General features: G+C 37.3%; 1 protein-coding gene across 1 annotated transcript in view; it reads right to left on the minus strand.

Annotated features, from left to right (window-relative positions):
• Positions 1-15,000, minus strand: part of LOC144980978 (glypican-6-like) — a 158,849-nt gene that overhangs the window by 41,085 nt on the left and 102,764 nt on the right. Inside the window, exon 5 of the mRNA XM_078929009.1 lies at positions 1-119. This exon is cut by the window's left edge and continues 12 nt beyond it. Coding sequence (XP_078785135.1) covers positions 1-119 — 119 coding nt within the window. The remainder of the gene's footprint in view (positions 120-15,000) is intronic.

Genomic DNA, 15,000 nt, shown 5'->3' on the forward strand with positions numbered 1-15,000 from the left:
TTTCTTGTTGTTTTCCTGCATGTTCATGATGGCGTTGGATATCTTGACGTTGATTGGGTGGACCACGGACTCGATGTTGAACGGGCCTTCCAGCTTGGTGGCCAACATCTTCATGGCATCTGGGGAAGGAAAGAATAACTCATTGTAATCGTGGTGCCCACATACAGCCGAGGAAGCGATAGAGCGTCTCTTCTTGTTGGATGGCCAAGCGATAATTAGCATGGTCAGAGATACCATAGGGGGCAATGATTGCAAACTCTGGCCTGGAGTTGTAGTCTTATATAAAAAGGTGAATTAGTATAGGGCTATAAGTAGAAGCGCATGGTGCACGAGTGTAAAAAGGTACATAGAGGCGACTTGGAAATGCACGAATTAGCCGGTTGGGGAAACGAAACTCATATTTAATTTATGAACCGTATTAAGCATGACTAAACTGTGGACTTACGCGGTTTAAATAAGAATTTTCCTTGCTACTTGTAATGATAATAAATGCCATTTACTGCTTTATACAATCTGCAATTAGTGATTAGAATAAACAACTTAATTGCCCAAATACCTGAATGCTTAGATAAATGTCAATGTTGAGTACGTATTATATTGATAATAACGCCACACACAATTTGGTCTCTGAACATTCGGTTTAAGTGACGTCTACAGGCACATGAACGCCAGACTAAGACCGACTGAACAGGAGACCCTACCATCTGCGCCATGATTCATGCAATTTTCTACAATAGTCTCTCTCTCTCTCTCTGTGTGTGTGTGTGTGTGTGCGTGTGTATGAGTGTGAGAGAGACAGAGAAAGAGAGAGAGAGAGAGAGAGAGAGAGAGAGAGAGGGGGAAGAGATAAGAAGAGAGAACAGTCCGGGATTCAAAATTCATTATTTCAAGAGTGAGTACCTCAAAAACTGAATCAGAAAGTCGCCTGGATGAAATCTTTGTTTATAAATATACAATAATGTCATAATAATACAACATTATATCACATTTTAACCTTCACTTATCTATCAACTCTCCAGTTACCTTAACCACGTCTAGCAAACGATTGAAAAACGAAATGGCACAGACTGTGCATATTATCTAGACAGCCATTCTGTCTGGTTATTATAATGTTATCATCCTAAAAGATTACATTTTGACAAGTTTTTGAAGTGTTTTCATACCCAAAGCAGCACCAGATGGTTTTTCACTTTCCTACCTTGGCTATAATTCGTTGGTGACGTCATTTTTAACGCTTCTTGCGAGGGGAAATTACTCTAATCTCACAAGTTGGATGAAATACCTCCCGCTATCAAATACATTTCTACAAATCATCAATTTTTGATTTATTTTATCTTTTGTATTTTTATCCCCCCCCCCCCCCCCTCCCCACCCTCTACCTCCATGTCATCGTCGATACTCCTATGGTAAGGGAAAGTGATACATTAAATAAAGACCGAAAGATGTAACATACAAAGCAGGAGCAGGAGAAGGAGATGGAGGAAGAGGAGGTAGGAGGAGAAGGAGGCTGAGAGGAAGAGGAGAAGCAAGAAGGGGAGGAGGAGGTTAGCGACAGGGAAAGAAGAAGGAGGAGGAGAAGAAGAAGAAGAAGAAGAAGAAGAAGAAGAAGAAGAAGAAGAAGAAGAAGAAGAAGAAGAAGAAGAAGAAGAAGAAGAAGAAGAAGAAGAAGAAGAAGAAGAAGAAGAAGAAGAAGAAGGGGGAGGAGGTGGAAGGGGAAGGGGTGGAGGGGGAGGAAGAGGAGGAGGAGGAGGAAAAGGAAAAGATGAAAAAAGAAAGAAAGAAAGAAAGAGAAAGACAAGACGAAAGAAAAAGATGTCTCCATTGTACATCGTTACCATAAATAGAATTTGCTATATTATTCCCACCACGCTTCGAGAGCACCGTCACATGGTTAAGGCCTCAGATTTCTTTATTTAACAACGATCGACATCATTTGAATCAGCCGTGATGGATTGCGTGTAACTGATAAGTCGATAACCCACAGCTTTTTGGATGTGTCGAATTTCTCTGTGGACCAACAGCTGATACGAGGAGATAATTGATAATGATTGTAGCCGCCGCTGCCGTGTCGATCATTGAATGATTCATGTCCAATCCCTCAGCTGTGTTAGTGTGTGGTTGGCCACAGGGTATGTATGAAGTATGTGTTTATTAATATAATGATGGAAACATCTGAATGGCTTAGTAAATGTTACAAATAGCTAAATCAATCAAACATGAGTGACAGATTGCCCACTCACTCTGTTGTCCCAAAGCAGAGCGATGCAACTTGACAAAATTCTGGTTTTTACAGTTATGACAAAATTGCTCTATTTCTACCCATACCCATCTTGAGTCGAAGACAGAGCTAGTTACGTGGCTACAGCATAAATACTATTTATTTTGTTCTACGTGGTAAACCCTACAGACAGATGCAAACTCATATCAGAAGATGTGTATTTTCCCCCTCAATTTCATAAAAAGTGTGGCCGTGTCATTTTGCTATTGGATTTCAAATTGGGCTGGATCAAATTACTCGCCCAACAGCCCCCATCGACTTTGACATGGAGAGCCATTCAACCACGTCATCATTCTGCCGTACTCGGACAAAAACACGTATTTAAAATTTTGGTTAGAAAACTGGTCTTTCAAATATTGATACGATTAAAACGACCCTCATTTTGACAAAAACTCTCGAACCTGGGACTACCCTCATCTTGAAAAAAAACTCTCAAGCCTGGGACTTTGAAAGTCCCGGGTTTGAGAGTTGTTGCCAATCTAATCATTTTAATCGATCGATATCAACAGAATGAGTTTTCTGGCTAGAATTTCAAAAACGGGTTTTGTTGGGGTTTTTTTGGGGTTTTTTTTTTACAGGATATGGCGGGATTGCCAATCTCTAAATTAGGTTTGGACATATAAATCGTACGCAGCTTATACAAATTATGAGATCTATGTAATGTTCTAAAATTGATTTTTATACGAGGGGGGGGGGGGGGATTTTTTGTTGTTGAACACGGCATAACGAACTTTAAATTCCGAGATGAAACAACATTTAGAAGAAAAGGTCAAAATAAATCTTTATTAGAACATAATACATCCATTTTATCTTTTTCATGTTCGAGATAACACCCCGCATGATAAAATACATGTTCAAAATTGGGATATGAAAATCGAGCTTCTAACCGCAAAAGGAACTAACAAAGAGATTTAATACTTGTAATATGACCCTTAAAGAGATTTTATGGATCATGTATATCCCATGAAGAAATTGTCCAAGGAATTTCTTACAGTTTGGCCGTGTCGATTGTGCTACAATGATCTCTACGACCATGTCAGTTACATATTTCTTTTACCTACCTACCTACCTACCTACCTACCTACCTATCTATCTATCTATCTATCTATCTATCTATCTATCTATCTATCTATCTATCTATCTATCTATCTATCTATCTATCTATCTATCTATCTATCTATCTATCTATCTATCTATCTATCTATCTATCTATCTATCTATCATCTATCCATCTATCCATCTATCCATCATCCATCCATCCATCCTCATCCATCCTATCCATCCTCCATCCATCCATCCATCCATCCATCCATCCATCCATCCATCCATCCATCCATCCATCCATCCTCCATCCATCCATCCATCCATCCATCCATCCATCATCCATCCATCCATCCATCCATCCATTCCATCCATCCATCCATCCATCCATCCATCCATCCATCCATCCATCCATCCATCATCCATCTCCATCCATCCATCCATCCATCCATCATCCATCCATCAACCATCCATCCACCATCCATCCATCCATCCATCCATCCATCATCCATCCATCCATCCATCCATCCATCCATCCATCCATCCATCCATCCATCCATCCATCCATCCATCCATCCATCCATCCATCCATCCATCCATCCATCCATCCATCCATCCATCCATCCATCATCTCATCCATCCATCCATCCATCCATCCATCCATCCATATCCATCCATCCATCCATCTCATCATCCATCCATCCATCATCCATCTCCTCATCCTATCACATCCACATACACATCTTTTATTACATTATTTATCTATCTATCTATCTCTATATTACTCTGCTAAACGGCAGCTTAACAGAATTTAATCAAGAGAGGTTAGTTGTCTGCGTTGGAACAATGCCATAAAATAAAACCCCGAGATAAAATTGTTTATATTTCTTTGTTTACTTTTCCCATTGACTAATCATGTTTTCATGCAAATGCTTGCTCATTCTTAATTTCTTAATTTGTCATGTGGCTTTAATAGGTGCATTAAATCATTATGGGGTTATCTCTCTCTCTCTCTCTCTCTCTCTCTCTCTCTCTCTCTCTCTCTCTCTCTCTCTCTCTCTCTCTCTCTTTAAAATTTTTTTTTCTGGGGGGGAGGAGAGACACTGTTTGACAAGGCGGGTATCTCATGGATTGAACACTTTTTGAAGTATGAGTTTACTACTCAAAGTAAAAAAAGATTAGTAAGATATTTTTTTAATAATGAATAAATTTAAACAATTAATTAATTAATTAATTAATTAATTAATTAATTAATTAATTAATTAATTAATTAATTAATTAATTAATTAATTAATTAATTAATTAATTAATTAATTAATTAATAATAATAATAATAATAATAATAATAATAATAATAATAATAATAATAATAATAATAATAATAATTTGTCACAGAGTACAGGGATGTGGACCATAATATCATGGATCAAAATCATAGAAGTATGGTAATGAAAATAATGGTGATAATTCCAATGGGACCGGCACAGCAGGGAATATAATGAGATAAGTGGTGCTTTAACGTTTTGGGAAAATGTCCAAAGTCTGGAACCGTTTACAATCACGAATAACATTATATGTGTATTTATAAATTGATATTATAATAGTGAAAAGGTAACAATGAATAAGAGAGAGAGAGAGAGAGAGAGAGAGAGAGAGAGAGAGAGAGAGAGAGAGACAGAGAGAGAGAGGAGTATGTGCTGGAGAAAGTAGCGGAAAGATATAAAGAGGAACGCGGATATACAAGAGAGAGAGAGAGAGAGAGAGAGAGAGAGAGAGAGAGAAAGAGAGAGAGAGAGAGAGAGAGAGAGAGAAGGGGGGGATAGGGTAGGGTAAAAAGAAAGAGAGAACGACATAGAGGGAGAGAGATAAAAATGGAGATTCTGTGTATTTGTAGTGTGTGTGTGTATGTATGTGTGTGTGTGAATGAGAGATAATAGGAGAGATAGAGCTCTAATTCCTGTGTGTATTTGTAGTGTGTGTGTGTGTGTGTGTGTGTGTGAATGAGAGATAATAGGAGAGATAGAGCCCTAATTCCTGTGTGTATTTGTAGTGTGTATGTGTGTATGTGTATGCGTGTATGTGTGTGTGTGTGTGTGAGTGAATGAAAGATAATAGGAGAGACAGCGGCCTAATTCCTGTGTGTATTTGAATCATTCATCATCTTACGAAGCCATCCATCGAACTATCGATCGAGTCTTGATCATACAGATGATTGCACACTGGGTCACGATAAAAACAGGGCGCCGGTCATTAATGGACTCTCTCTCTCTCTCTCTCTCTCTCTCACACACACACACACACACACACACACACACATACTCTCTCTTTCTCTCACTCTCTCTCTTTCTCTCTCTCTTCTCTCTCTCTTTCTTTCTCTCTCTCTCTCACTCTCTCTTCTCTCTCTTTCTCTTTCTCTCTCTCTCTCTCTCTTTCTCTCTCTCTCTTCTCTCTCTCTTTCTTTATCTCTCTCACACACACACACACACACACACACACACACACACTCACCATCGCGCGAAAATGCTTCCCCATTTCTTCTATACCACTTCAACTTGCCCACTCTAGTAACTCTAGCCTTACAGGTTGCAAAGAACAGTTTCAACATATCGAAAGTGCACACAAAAATCCGATGACTTACATATTATATTACAATAGTTATACTTCAGATCCGCGTATTGTAGTGTTATTGGTATACTAATAACACTGCAGTCACGCCCTCTGCCCAATTAATGTCATCTCAACGTCGCAATTAATCACGAATAGACAATTAACTCATTAATTATGTACACCGCCATTTCAGTGATTTCCCACCTACCCCGTGGAAGCAGAGAAATACAATACGTCAGCTATCCTATCCCTTTCAGCTAACCTTTGGAGGGAACAATTTATTCATCTTTTAATATATAAATAAATGAATAAATAAATAAAATGAATAAATAAACAAATAAATAAATAAATAAATAAATAAATAAATAAATAAATAAATAAATAAATAAATAAATAATAAATACATGCATGAATAAATGAATAAATAAAAATAAATAAATAAATGAATAAATAAATGAGCATAAGTAACCTTAAACGCTTTCATTCTGATTAATACAATTTAGAGAGAAGTTGAACTACTCATAAAAATGGCTGGCTAAAAACAAGAGCAAAGAGCTGAGTGCCAGAGTGACGTCAATGTTTCCTTCTATTCATAAATAAATGGTGTCGGTAGCTCCTCTTTACGATCTGTCATCTTGTTATAAAATTAAGAAATAATGAGCGTGGTCAGTGACCGGATGGTCTGTCATCCATCCGGTCACTGACCACGCTCAATATTTCAGTAACCGAATTTTTTCCATCACTGCATACATAAGAGATCGTAATCAACGAGACATGGTAAACGTAAGTCGCAAGAAGAGCTTGGAGGAGTGAATGAGATCAACCAATGAGATTTGTTGTGGGAGTGTAGATACAAAAAGACGTCTTTTAAAAAAATGAGCTTTGATATAGCGCAATATCCACTAAACGTGCTCAAAGCGCTTTTTTTTACAAAGGGTCCCTGGCCAACAGCAACACTTAACATGTAGGACGTGATATGACGCCTGTTAGGCGATATTACGTTTTTTTTTTTTCGGACAGAGACAATGCTGTTACCAGCCAGGTTCTCATTTTACACCTGAGTACGGTGAGAGAATGTGAGCAAAAAGCCTTTTCCAAGGACTCAACTATGCACCGAGCGCGAGGCTCGAACCCAGGACCTTCCGATCCGAAAGCGAGTGTCATACCACAAGACCATATAATATAGCCTAACGTCTTACATGTGATTAATACTGCACGAACTGGAAATTTGGTACCATGCGGCATGCTGAGGAGAATAAATGAACATAGTGAACCACATCAAATTAATATGATCAATCAATGGAACTGCGTTTTAGAAATGTTCATGTTATGGGAAATAAATCTACGAGACAAATTATCGAGTTACCTCCCCTCGTCCATTAATCCAACAACTTACCCTTTCCCCTTCTTGTCAGTAGTAGCATAATGACTAAAACCATCACTCCATTCCCATCCCACTTCCCTTTATTTTCCAGAGTTCAGCTCTTTAACCCGTCTATGACGAACGTTTTATTTTTCAAACAATATTTTTTTTCCCCACTATCCTTCTGCTTATAACACAGATTTTGTCGTTTTTTTGTTTTTTTTTACATAGGGAAAAGCACTCGCTGCATTACGGTTGGTTACTAATGTGCCAAAAGTACGTTGTGATAATATCCGGCTGTGATATATACCAGTTAGGTTAAAGTCGGACCGCGTCTCGAATGGGTTAATTCAGTGATAAAACAACCGTTCAGCTTTATTAATTAATCATTGTTTGGCGAGTTAATTGGCCAGGAGAGTTTTCTAAAAGGCTGCCCGGACCACAAGGCATCGATTATAGGTTTTAAACGATTACTCAATGTAGAAAAATCGATTCAACGCATGGCTAGGCGGAGTACAAAAGCGAGAGTTTTCTGTGATATTGATACGGATTAATTAATTGTGAACACGAGAATTGATTCAATCGATCAGATATCGATATGCATCGCCGATACGAATGTCTTATAATTAGCAAAACCCCACATATCGATAGGGCGGCGTTTGTTGTATGTATTTATTTTTCCCAAGATGGGCACCGGTAATCATTGGTGTTGCAAACTACTAAGACCTTCAAACAAACATAGAAGTGTGAATTTTTTTTTTCATTAAAAATTTCATTTTTAACATCCTAATCAATAGTTTACCCGAGAACAGGAGGGCGTGTCCTCACTAAATTCTCTCAATCTGACTTTAAATTTCTCCTTACCGATCATATTCAGTATTTTCCAAAAAATGGCAAGGTTACCAAGCAGAAAATGTTTGTTTTTTAAAAAACTAAAACAATCTCTCTATAAAACACTCTGTGTTCTTATTAATTAAACAAAGATTATTGTGATGTACAAAATAAATCTGAATTTTTTAAAATGTATATTGTGTCGTAACAAATGTGACGATTTTGCTGTGGGTGGTACGGAGAGGGTTAAACGTTTGAGGTAAACATAATTTTGTGTCAGCACGATTCCTCTGGAGGACAGAACTGGTTAGTGTAATAATAAGCACATTGTATATATAGCATATAGTATGTTACTTAAAACACATAGGTACCATCAATACGCATCATTTCTACCCACAAGATCAATCGCACCAACACATTAGAATACGTGAACCTACATTTTAGTCTGACATAGAAAATTGATCAAGAACCCATCACCCGACTAAAAACAAAAACAAAGAGGTCATCTTCAACCATTCTTTATTGTTCATCACTGGTTTATTATGTCCCTTGGTTTAAGGCAATCATAATAATAATATGTAGGTTGAGATTTCTAATGGCTAATTCTGTCATTCAATGACAGAAAGCTATTTATTTTAAGCATCAACTGGTCTACTTCGCTTTAATATCTTCATCCTGTCACAAATTCTTATATACATAAATAATAAAATAAATTCCCTTTATTCATCCCCAATGGGGAAATTTGTCTTTAGGGTCTATTCCAAGGGAAGACTGGAATAACCCAGGCGTCAGCCGCAGTGCAGCGCCGCAAAGTGAGCTAGGGCGAGGTGACTTGCTCAAAAACCACACAACGTAGCGGGTATTCGAACTCGGTACATTTCAGGTAAGAAGCAAAGGCCGTACCGTGGAGCCACGCTGTCCAAGACTTGACGAAAGTGACAACTCATCTCTAATAATGTTACAAGTATACTCGTAGCTGCCCGTTCAATGAACGGTGCTCTTTCAATGAGAGTGAAAAGTCGATCAACTCAAAATCCATGATTCAAGTGTTGAATAAAATTTGAACCCAATTTCTATTGTCTTAGTAGACAGTACATTTTTCCACGGAGCTTTTTATTTTGGCACGGAGAGATATGTTTGTTTGCATTTAATATATTATGTATATATTATAATCCGTCGAATTCGTTCCCAATAATGTTAAGAACGGAAAATGATTAAAATAAATAGATTGTATTCAAAACAATGTTTTCAAAATCCAGTTTGCCAAATATAATAATATCCTAATCTTACGCGGGACTAGTTTAATAAGCATCAAAATAAACTGGACCTGCATGACAAAAAGACGTCCAAAAACATTAATGCGCCATTTTTCTCAGTCCAGGACTGGGTCTGATTACTACCAATGAGATAGTTCTTTATTACATGAGTAAATCAAGACTCAAGAGAAGTCTTGTTATTTCTCTTTTTTAAACTTCTGCGTTCAGTTATCTCTCCAGACTTGTATTAAGCCATTACTAATGAACAGAATAAATGGCTGCTCCTGTTGACAGACCCCATCATAATATTAACGTGTCCACAGAAATGTCCTTGTCATTGGGTTTGTCAACCGCTGACTGGATGACGGTGGTATACAAACGGAACCGGAAGAGACGAAAAGGTCGCGACCTCTTTGTGTCAGTCAGACGGTATTGTGGTTATAATAATATGTAATAGTACGCCTATTGTTATATGTATATTTGTGCGATACTGGTGTAATATCAGGGTTGTTAATTATCCTTATTGTGACGTCACTCATTTTGTTATAGGGCTACCATCAGTCCATGATATCTTATAAAAGCTCTCACATTACATTCTGGTATCTTTCGATTTCATTCTCTCTAACCCCCATTCTCTCGCACAATCACTCAACAGTTGAAATATATAGTGATTATTCCATGACAATTTATTATCGATTCGTCTTATTCTTTATAGGGTAATATATATGATGATAAACTCCCGAAAGCCCTATGTATGTATCAGTCTAAGGCATCGATGCTCATGAATTACAAGGCATTGAATTGTTTCCCTTGTCAATAAATGCCTTGATTTTGATAATTTTGTTGTTTCTCGTTTCTTGATACGGACAAAGAATTGTTAAATAATCTCTCTCTCTCTCTCTCTCTCTCTCTCTCTCTCTCTCTCTCTCTCTTTCTCTCCCTCTCTCTCTCTCTCTCTTCTGTCCTCTTCTCTTCTCTCTCTCTTTCTCTCTCTCTCTCTCTGCCTCTCTCTCTCATTCTCTCTGCCTCTCTCTCTCTCCTCCTCCTCCTCTCTCTCTCTCTCACACGTACACATACACAAATAATACGCTAGCACACATACATACATACATATATACATACATAAATTCACACACATACATACATACATACATACATACATACATACATACATACATACATACATACATACATACATACATACATACATACATACATACATACATACATACATACATACATACATACATACATACACATGCACACGCCATACACACATACACATGCACACGCACAAACACATACACACACATACACAAACACACATTTGAAGTAGTGGCCTCAATGTAGACATTCACGGGGACAAAAGACCATATTACAAAACATTACCAAGTAATAGAATAATACCAAAAAGGTGGATGTTAGGCAAGCAAGCCCTGAGATGACATCACATGATTAATGTTACAAGGGCCAGACACTCATGATGGAGGTGAAAAAGGAGAGAGGTGGGGCTGGATTATCAACTGACCACTAGCTGGGCGGTCGAGAGATTCTGGTGTTTCATTTCTGTATTCAGTTTTCAATCCCATATCCCCAGTCATAATATTACAATTTTACAGTTTTAAAACAAAATTTGCAAAATTTTAGGTCATTTAGGCACATGCGGCCACCAACAAAACTACATTTAAATGCATCTTCTAAAAATCATGCAGTACACTTTGATATAAAAAAAATAACATATACTGAACTATTACTGGAAAGCAATATTTTTATCCGAGGGACTTGGGTAGTCGAGACTTGAGGATGAGAATTTCATAAATTGGTCAAATTTATTCCAAAAAGACATAGGTAATAAGGGCAATATGGTGAGAGTTTGTGTTCGAAGTACAAATAAAAAGAAAAATTTTACAAAGCAAAACTAATTTCTATCTACATGATTTCAAAATATATTAACATTTGTGAATGAAAGGTTACGAAATACATATAAAATAGACAGATTTCCTTCCAAAGGTTTGGTTTCACTGGGTTCATAAATATCCCACGTTGATGCTAGATAGCTAAGATAATATATGCAGGAATTGATTTAAAGCAAATGTTTTGAAAGGCTGACAAGACAAATTGCAGAGGAGAATTTAATTGACATTCCACGGTTTTGTTTCCTATGCATTAAATAATGGGATTGTGAAGAAAGGGGGAGGGGAGGGGGGTGTGAAGAGGAGGAGGAGATAGAGAGAGGGGAGGGGAGGAGAAGGAGGAGGAGAGAGGGTGGGGGGGGGGGGGAAACAGTCAATGTTTGCTTAGAGTAAACACGCTTTTTTAAAAAATGACACAAAAATTACCTTTACTTTCTGTTACGCTTATTCAATTTTTCGCTGGTATTTTCTTCGTTATCCCAATCTTCAATGGGAAGATAAGGGATAAATCATAAAACGAAACTAACATTAATATCACACAAGTTTACATGTGTTATGAGTGTCGATTTTCGATTCAATTCACTGGCGGAAAATTGTGATTAGGAATTGGGAAGTTTTTGGCTTGAAAATGAGCAATACAAGTTTGTATTAAAAAAAAAAAAATAATCAAATTTCACCTTTGAGTGAAATGAGAATCAGTTTACTGTAGGAACCAAATCACTTTTTCTAAATATCATTTTGAAATGGCAGACCATAATAAGTGGGCTCGACTTATGTGCTCTATTTTTAAATTTAAGAAAGTCAATAATTAGACCTATATGTTACTTTGCTTTATTAAATATCTGTACAACTATAGCAGAAACATGTGGATGCAGCAAACATTATTTTTCATTGGTAGACAATAATACCGTTTAATTTGTTAATTGAATAAGGTAATATAATTATATTATTGGATGATTTTGAGAGAGGCCCCATGTTTGAGATTTTAAAAAATCTTTTTGTTGTTGTTGTTTGTTGTTGCTGTTGTTGTTGTTGTTGTTGTTGTTGTTGTTGTTGTTGTTGTTGTTGTTGCTGTTGCCAAGATGAGGGTTCATTTAAATCGATTGATATTTGAAGTACGAGTTTTCTAGCCAAACTTTAAAATAAGTGTCTTTCGAGAGTACGACTGTTAACTGGTTACATAAATTCTGTACCTACTCAAAATTATTTACTCAGTGAAACTAGACGTGGAAAATGGAATATGCAGAAAATTACATGTAAGTATTTGTAAGTAGTAATAAGTGAGGACGAAATAGAGAAGGATGGGAAGAGGCAGACCTGCTTACTTAAAAATCAAAAAATTCGTAGTTTTTTAGGAAATAAAAATTGTAGTCGCTATAGCTAACTTTAAAGAGCAACAATTTACCCTCACAAAGAGAGAGAGAGAGAGAGAGAGAGAGAGAGAGAGAGAGAGAGAGAGAGAGAGAGAAAGAGACAGGTACTCGAACCTCAAACTTCTTAGTGAGCAAACGATCACACCGTAGAAGCAGACGCCGATTTATTTGGATAATCTCAGTCAAAGACGTTTTGGTTGGAAAACCCCATTGAGTTTGATTACAGCTTTACAATCTCAAGATATCGAATGCTGCAGCCTGATAGCACATCCTTAAAGGATGTAAAGAATGTTTGCAGCTCAAGTATTATCATAGAACCAACTAGTTTTAAAGAACATCTCTCTACATTTTGGCCTGTCTCAGAAACCGTACTAGTTCGAGTGTCTTTGCTGCTCCTGCTGTTGACTTTGATTGGTAATCGAATAATAAAGAAATACCGATTTTCCAGCAATAAACAAAAATCATAAACGATGATGGTGATGATGATGATGATGATGATGATGATGATGATGATGATGATGATCAATTTAAACGACAGTCGATTAGCCTTATCCTCACCACTATTACAAAGCAGTAATGCCCACACAAATGATGGCTATAATATTAAATAATATGTCGACTGCCTCACCGCTGGGTCCACTACGCCTTTGGTCAAGGTAAACCTATTGAGTCCTTCAAGCTTTCATGGTGACGTCACAATATTTTGATTTGTACTATTCGATTAATCCAGAAATATCGATGTTCTAACAATAAACAAAATCATAATTATCGCATGCGCGCGCGCACGCACACACATATCACAAACAAATGAACATCCACAAATAGATATGCGATTTGAGGATTATAAAAAAGGGAGCAAAAAAAGCAAAAGCATATCACACTTCTCTGTTGGCGTAGGATCCCAGCCAGGGTCTGGACAAAACCAAGTCGTTTCATTCAATGTGAATGACAATAGGTCAGAGGTGGAAACGAACAAAATATTCAAGGTAATAAAGAGTTTAAAGTTAACAAAGCCACTGACTCTTTTCAACTCGACTTCGGTCCATACCTCGGTTAGCCTGCACACTTTGATTGTCGGGAATTTTCAAAAATTTATTTTCCAGATTTTTAATTTTTGTTTTTTTTTTTTTGGGTTTGTTTGTTACGTTTTGCGTTTGGTCTGGTTATAGTTTAGTCTTGTTTTGCTGTTTTTCAATAATGCAAACCATCATTATATATACCTGCTAACATGCAAATGTAATTTTCTTGTCATAATGCCTGTTATGCGTTTTTTTTCCCGTAAATTTATATGATGCATTTACTTGATTTTGTTTTTTGTTTTTGTTTTTTTAACACGTCCAAATGTTACAGAGAACTACCAAATACCAAGTTGTCCTATGAGCGAAAAAAAGGGGGAGGGGGGAGGGGGTGGTGACAAATACAATGGGTGAAATTGAAAGAAATGAGAACCAATGCGAACAAAAGTTATGATATCTGTTAGGATGTCATAACCTGAAATGAACTTGACTGGACAGGACAACTGTTGTTGGATGAGGTGGCACGACAGCAGAATGAATGACCGACATGACGTCATCATTTGTCGGTGATGACTCTCTCTCTCTCTCTCTCTCTCTCTCTCTCTCTCTATCTATCTATCTATCTCTTTCTCTATCTATCTCTGTCTCTGTGTGTGTGTGTGTGTGTGTGTGTGTCTATCTATGTATCTATCTCTCTCTCTTTGTCTATTTATTTGTCTCTCTGTGTATCTCTCTCTCTCTCTCTCTCTCTCTCTCTCTCTCTCGTATTCGACAACCAAAGAACCATGCAGGAAAAAAAAACACTGTTGTAAGCCCCCTGATATTTGTAGGGGAAGTGTGACAAGATGTAATACCTCAATGTTGACGTTATTTATGATGGGGCTCTCGAGATTCGAACAGGAAAAGTGTCCTTATTTATGGCTAGCCTCGTAAATCCTCCATCTGTACATCAGTAGATGGGGACAAGAGTAGACGGGAGGGAGAGTGAGAGGAGGACACCTAGGAAGAATAAGATTTAGGATAAGATAGATAGATAGATAGATAGATAGATAGATAGATAGATAGATAGATAGATGGATGGATGGATGGATGGATGGGATGGGATGGGATGGGATGGGATGGGATGGGATGGGATGGGATGGGATAGATAGATAGATAGATAGATAGATAGATAGATAGATAGATAGATAGATAGATAGATATAGATAGATAGATAGATAAATGATTGGACGGATGTTTGGATTTATGGATGGAGAGATAAACGGAGATTTGGCGAAGTCCCGAGTTGGAGAGGTTTTGCCATTTTAATCATCGAGATTTGA

Source organism: Berghia stephanieae, chromosome 10 (genome assembly GCF_034508935.2).
Source record: "Berghia stephanieae isolate SIO BIC M18660-M18661 chromosome 10, UCSD_Bste_1.3, whole genome shotgun sequence".
NCBI lineage: Eukaryota > Metazoa > Mollusca > Gastropoda > Nudibranchia > Aeolidiidae > Berghia > Berghia stephanieae.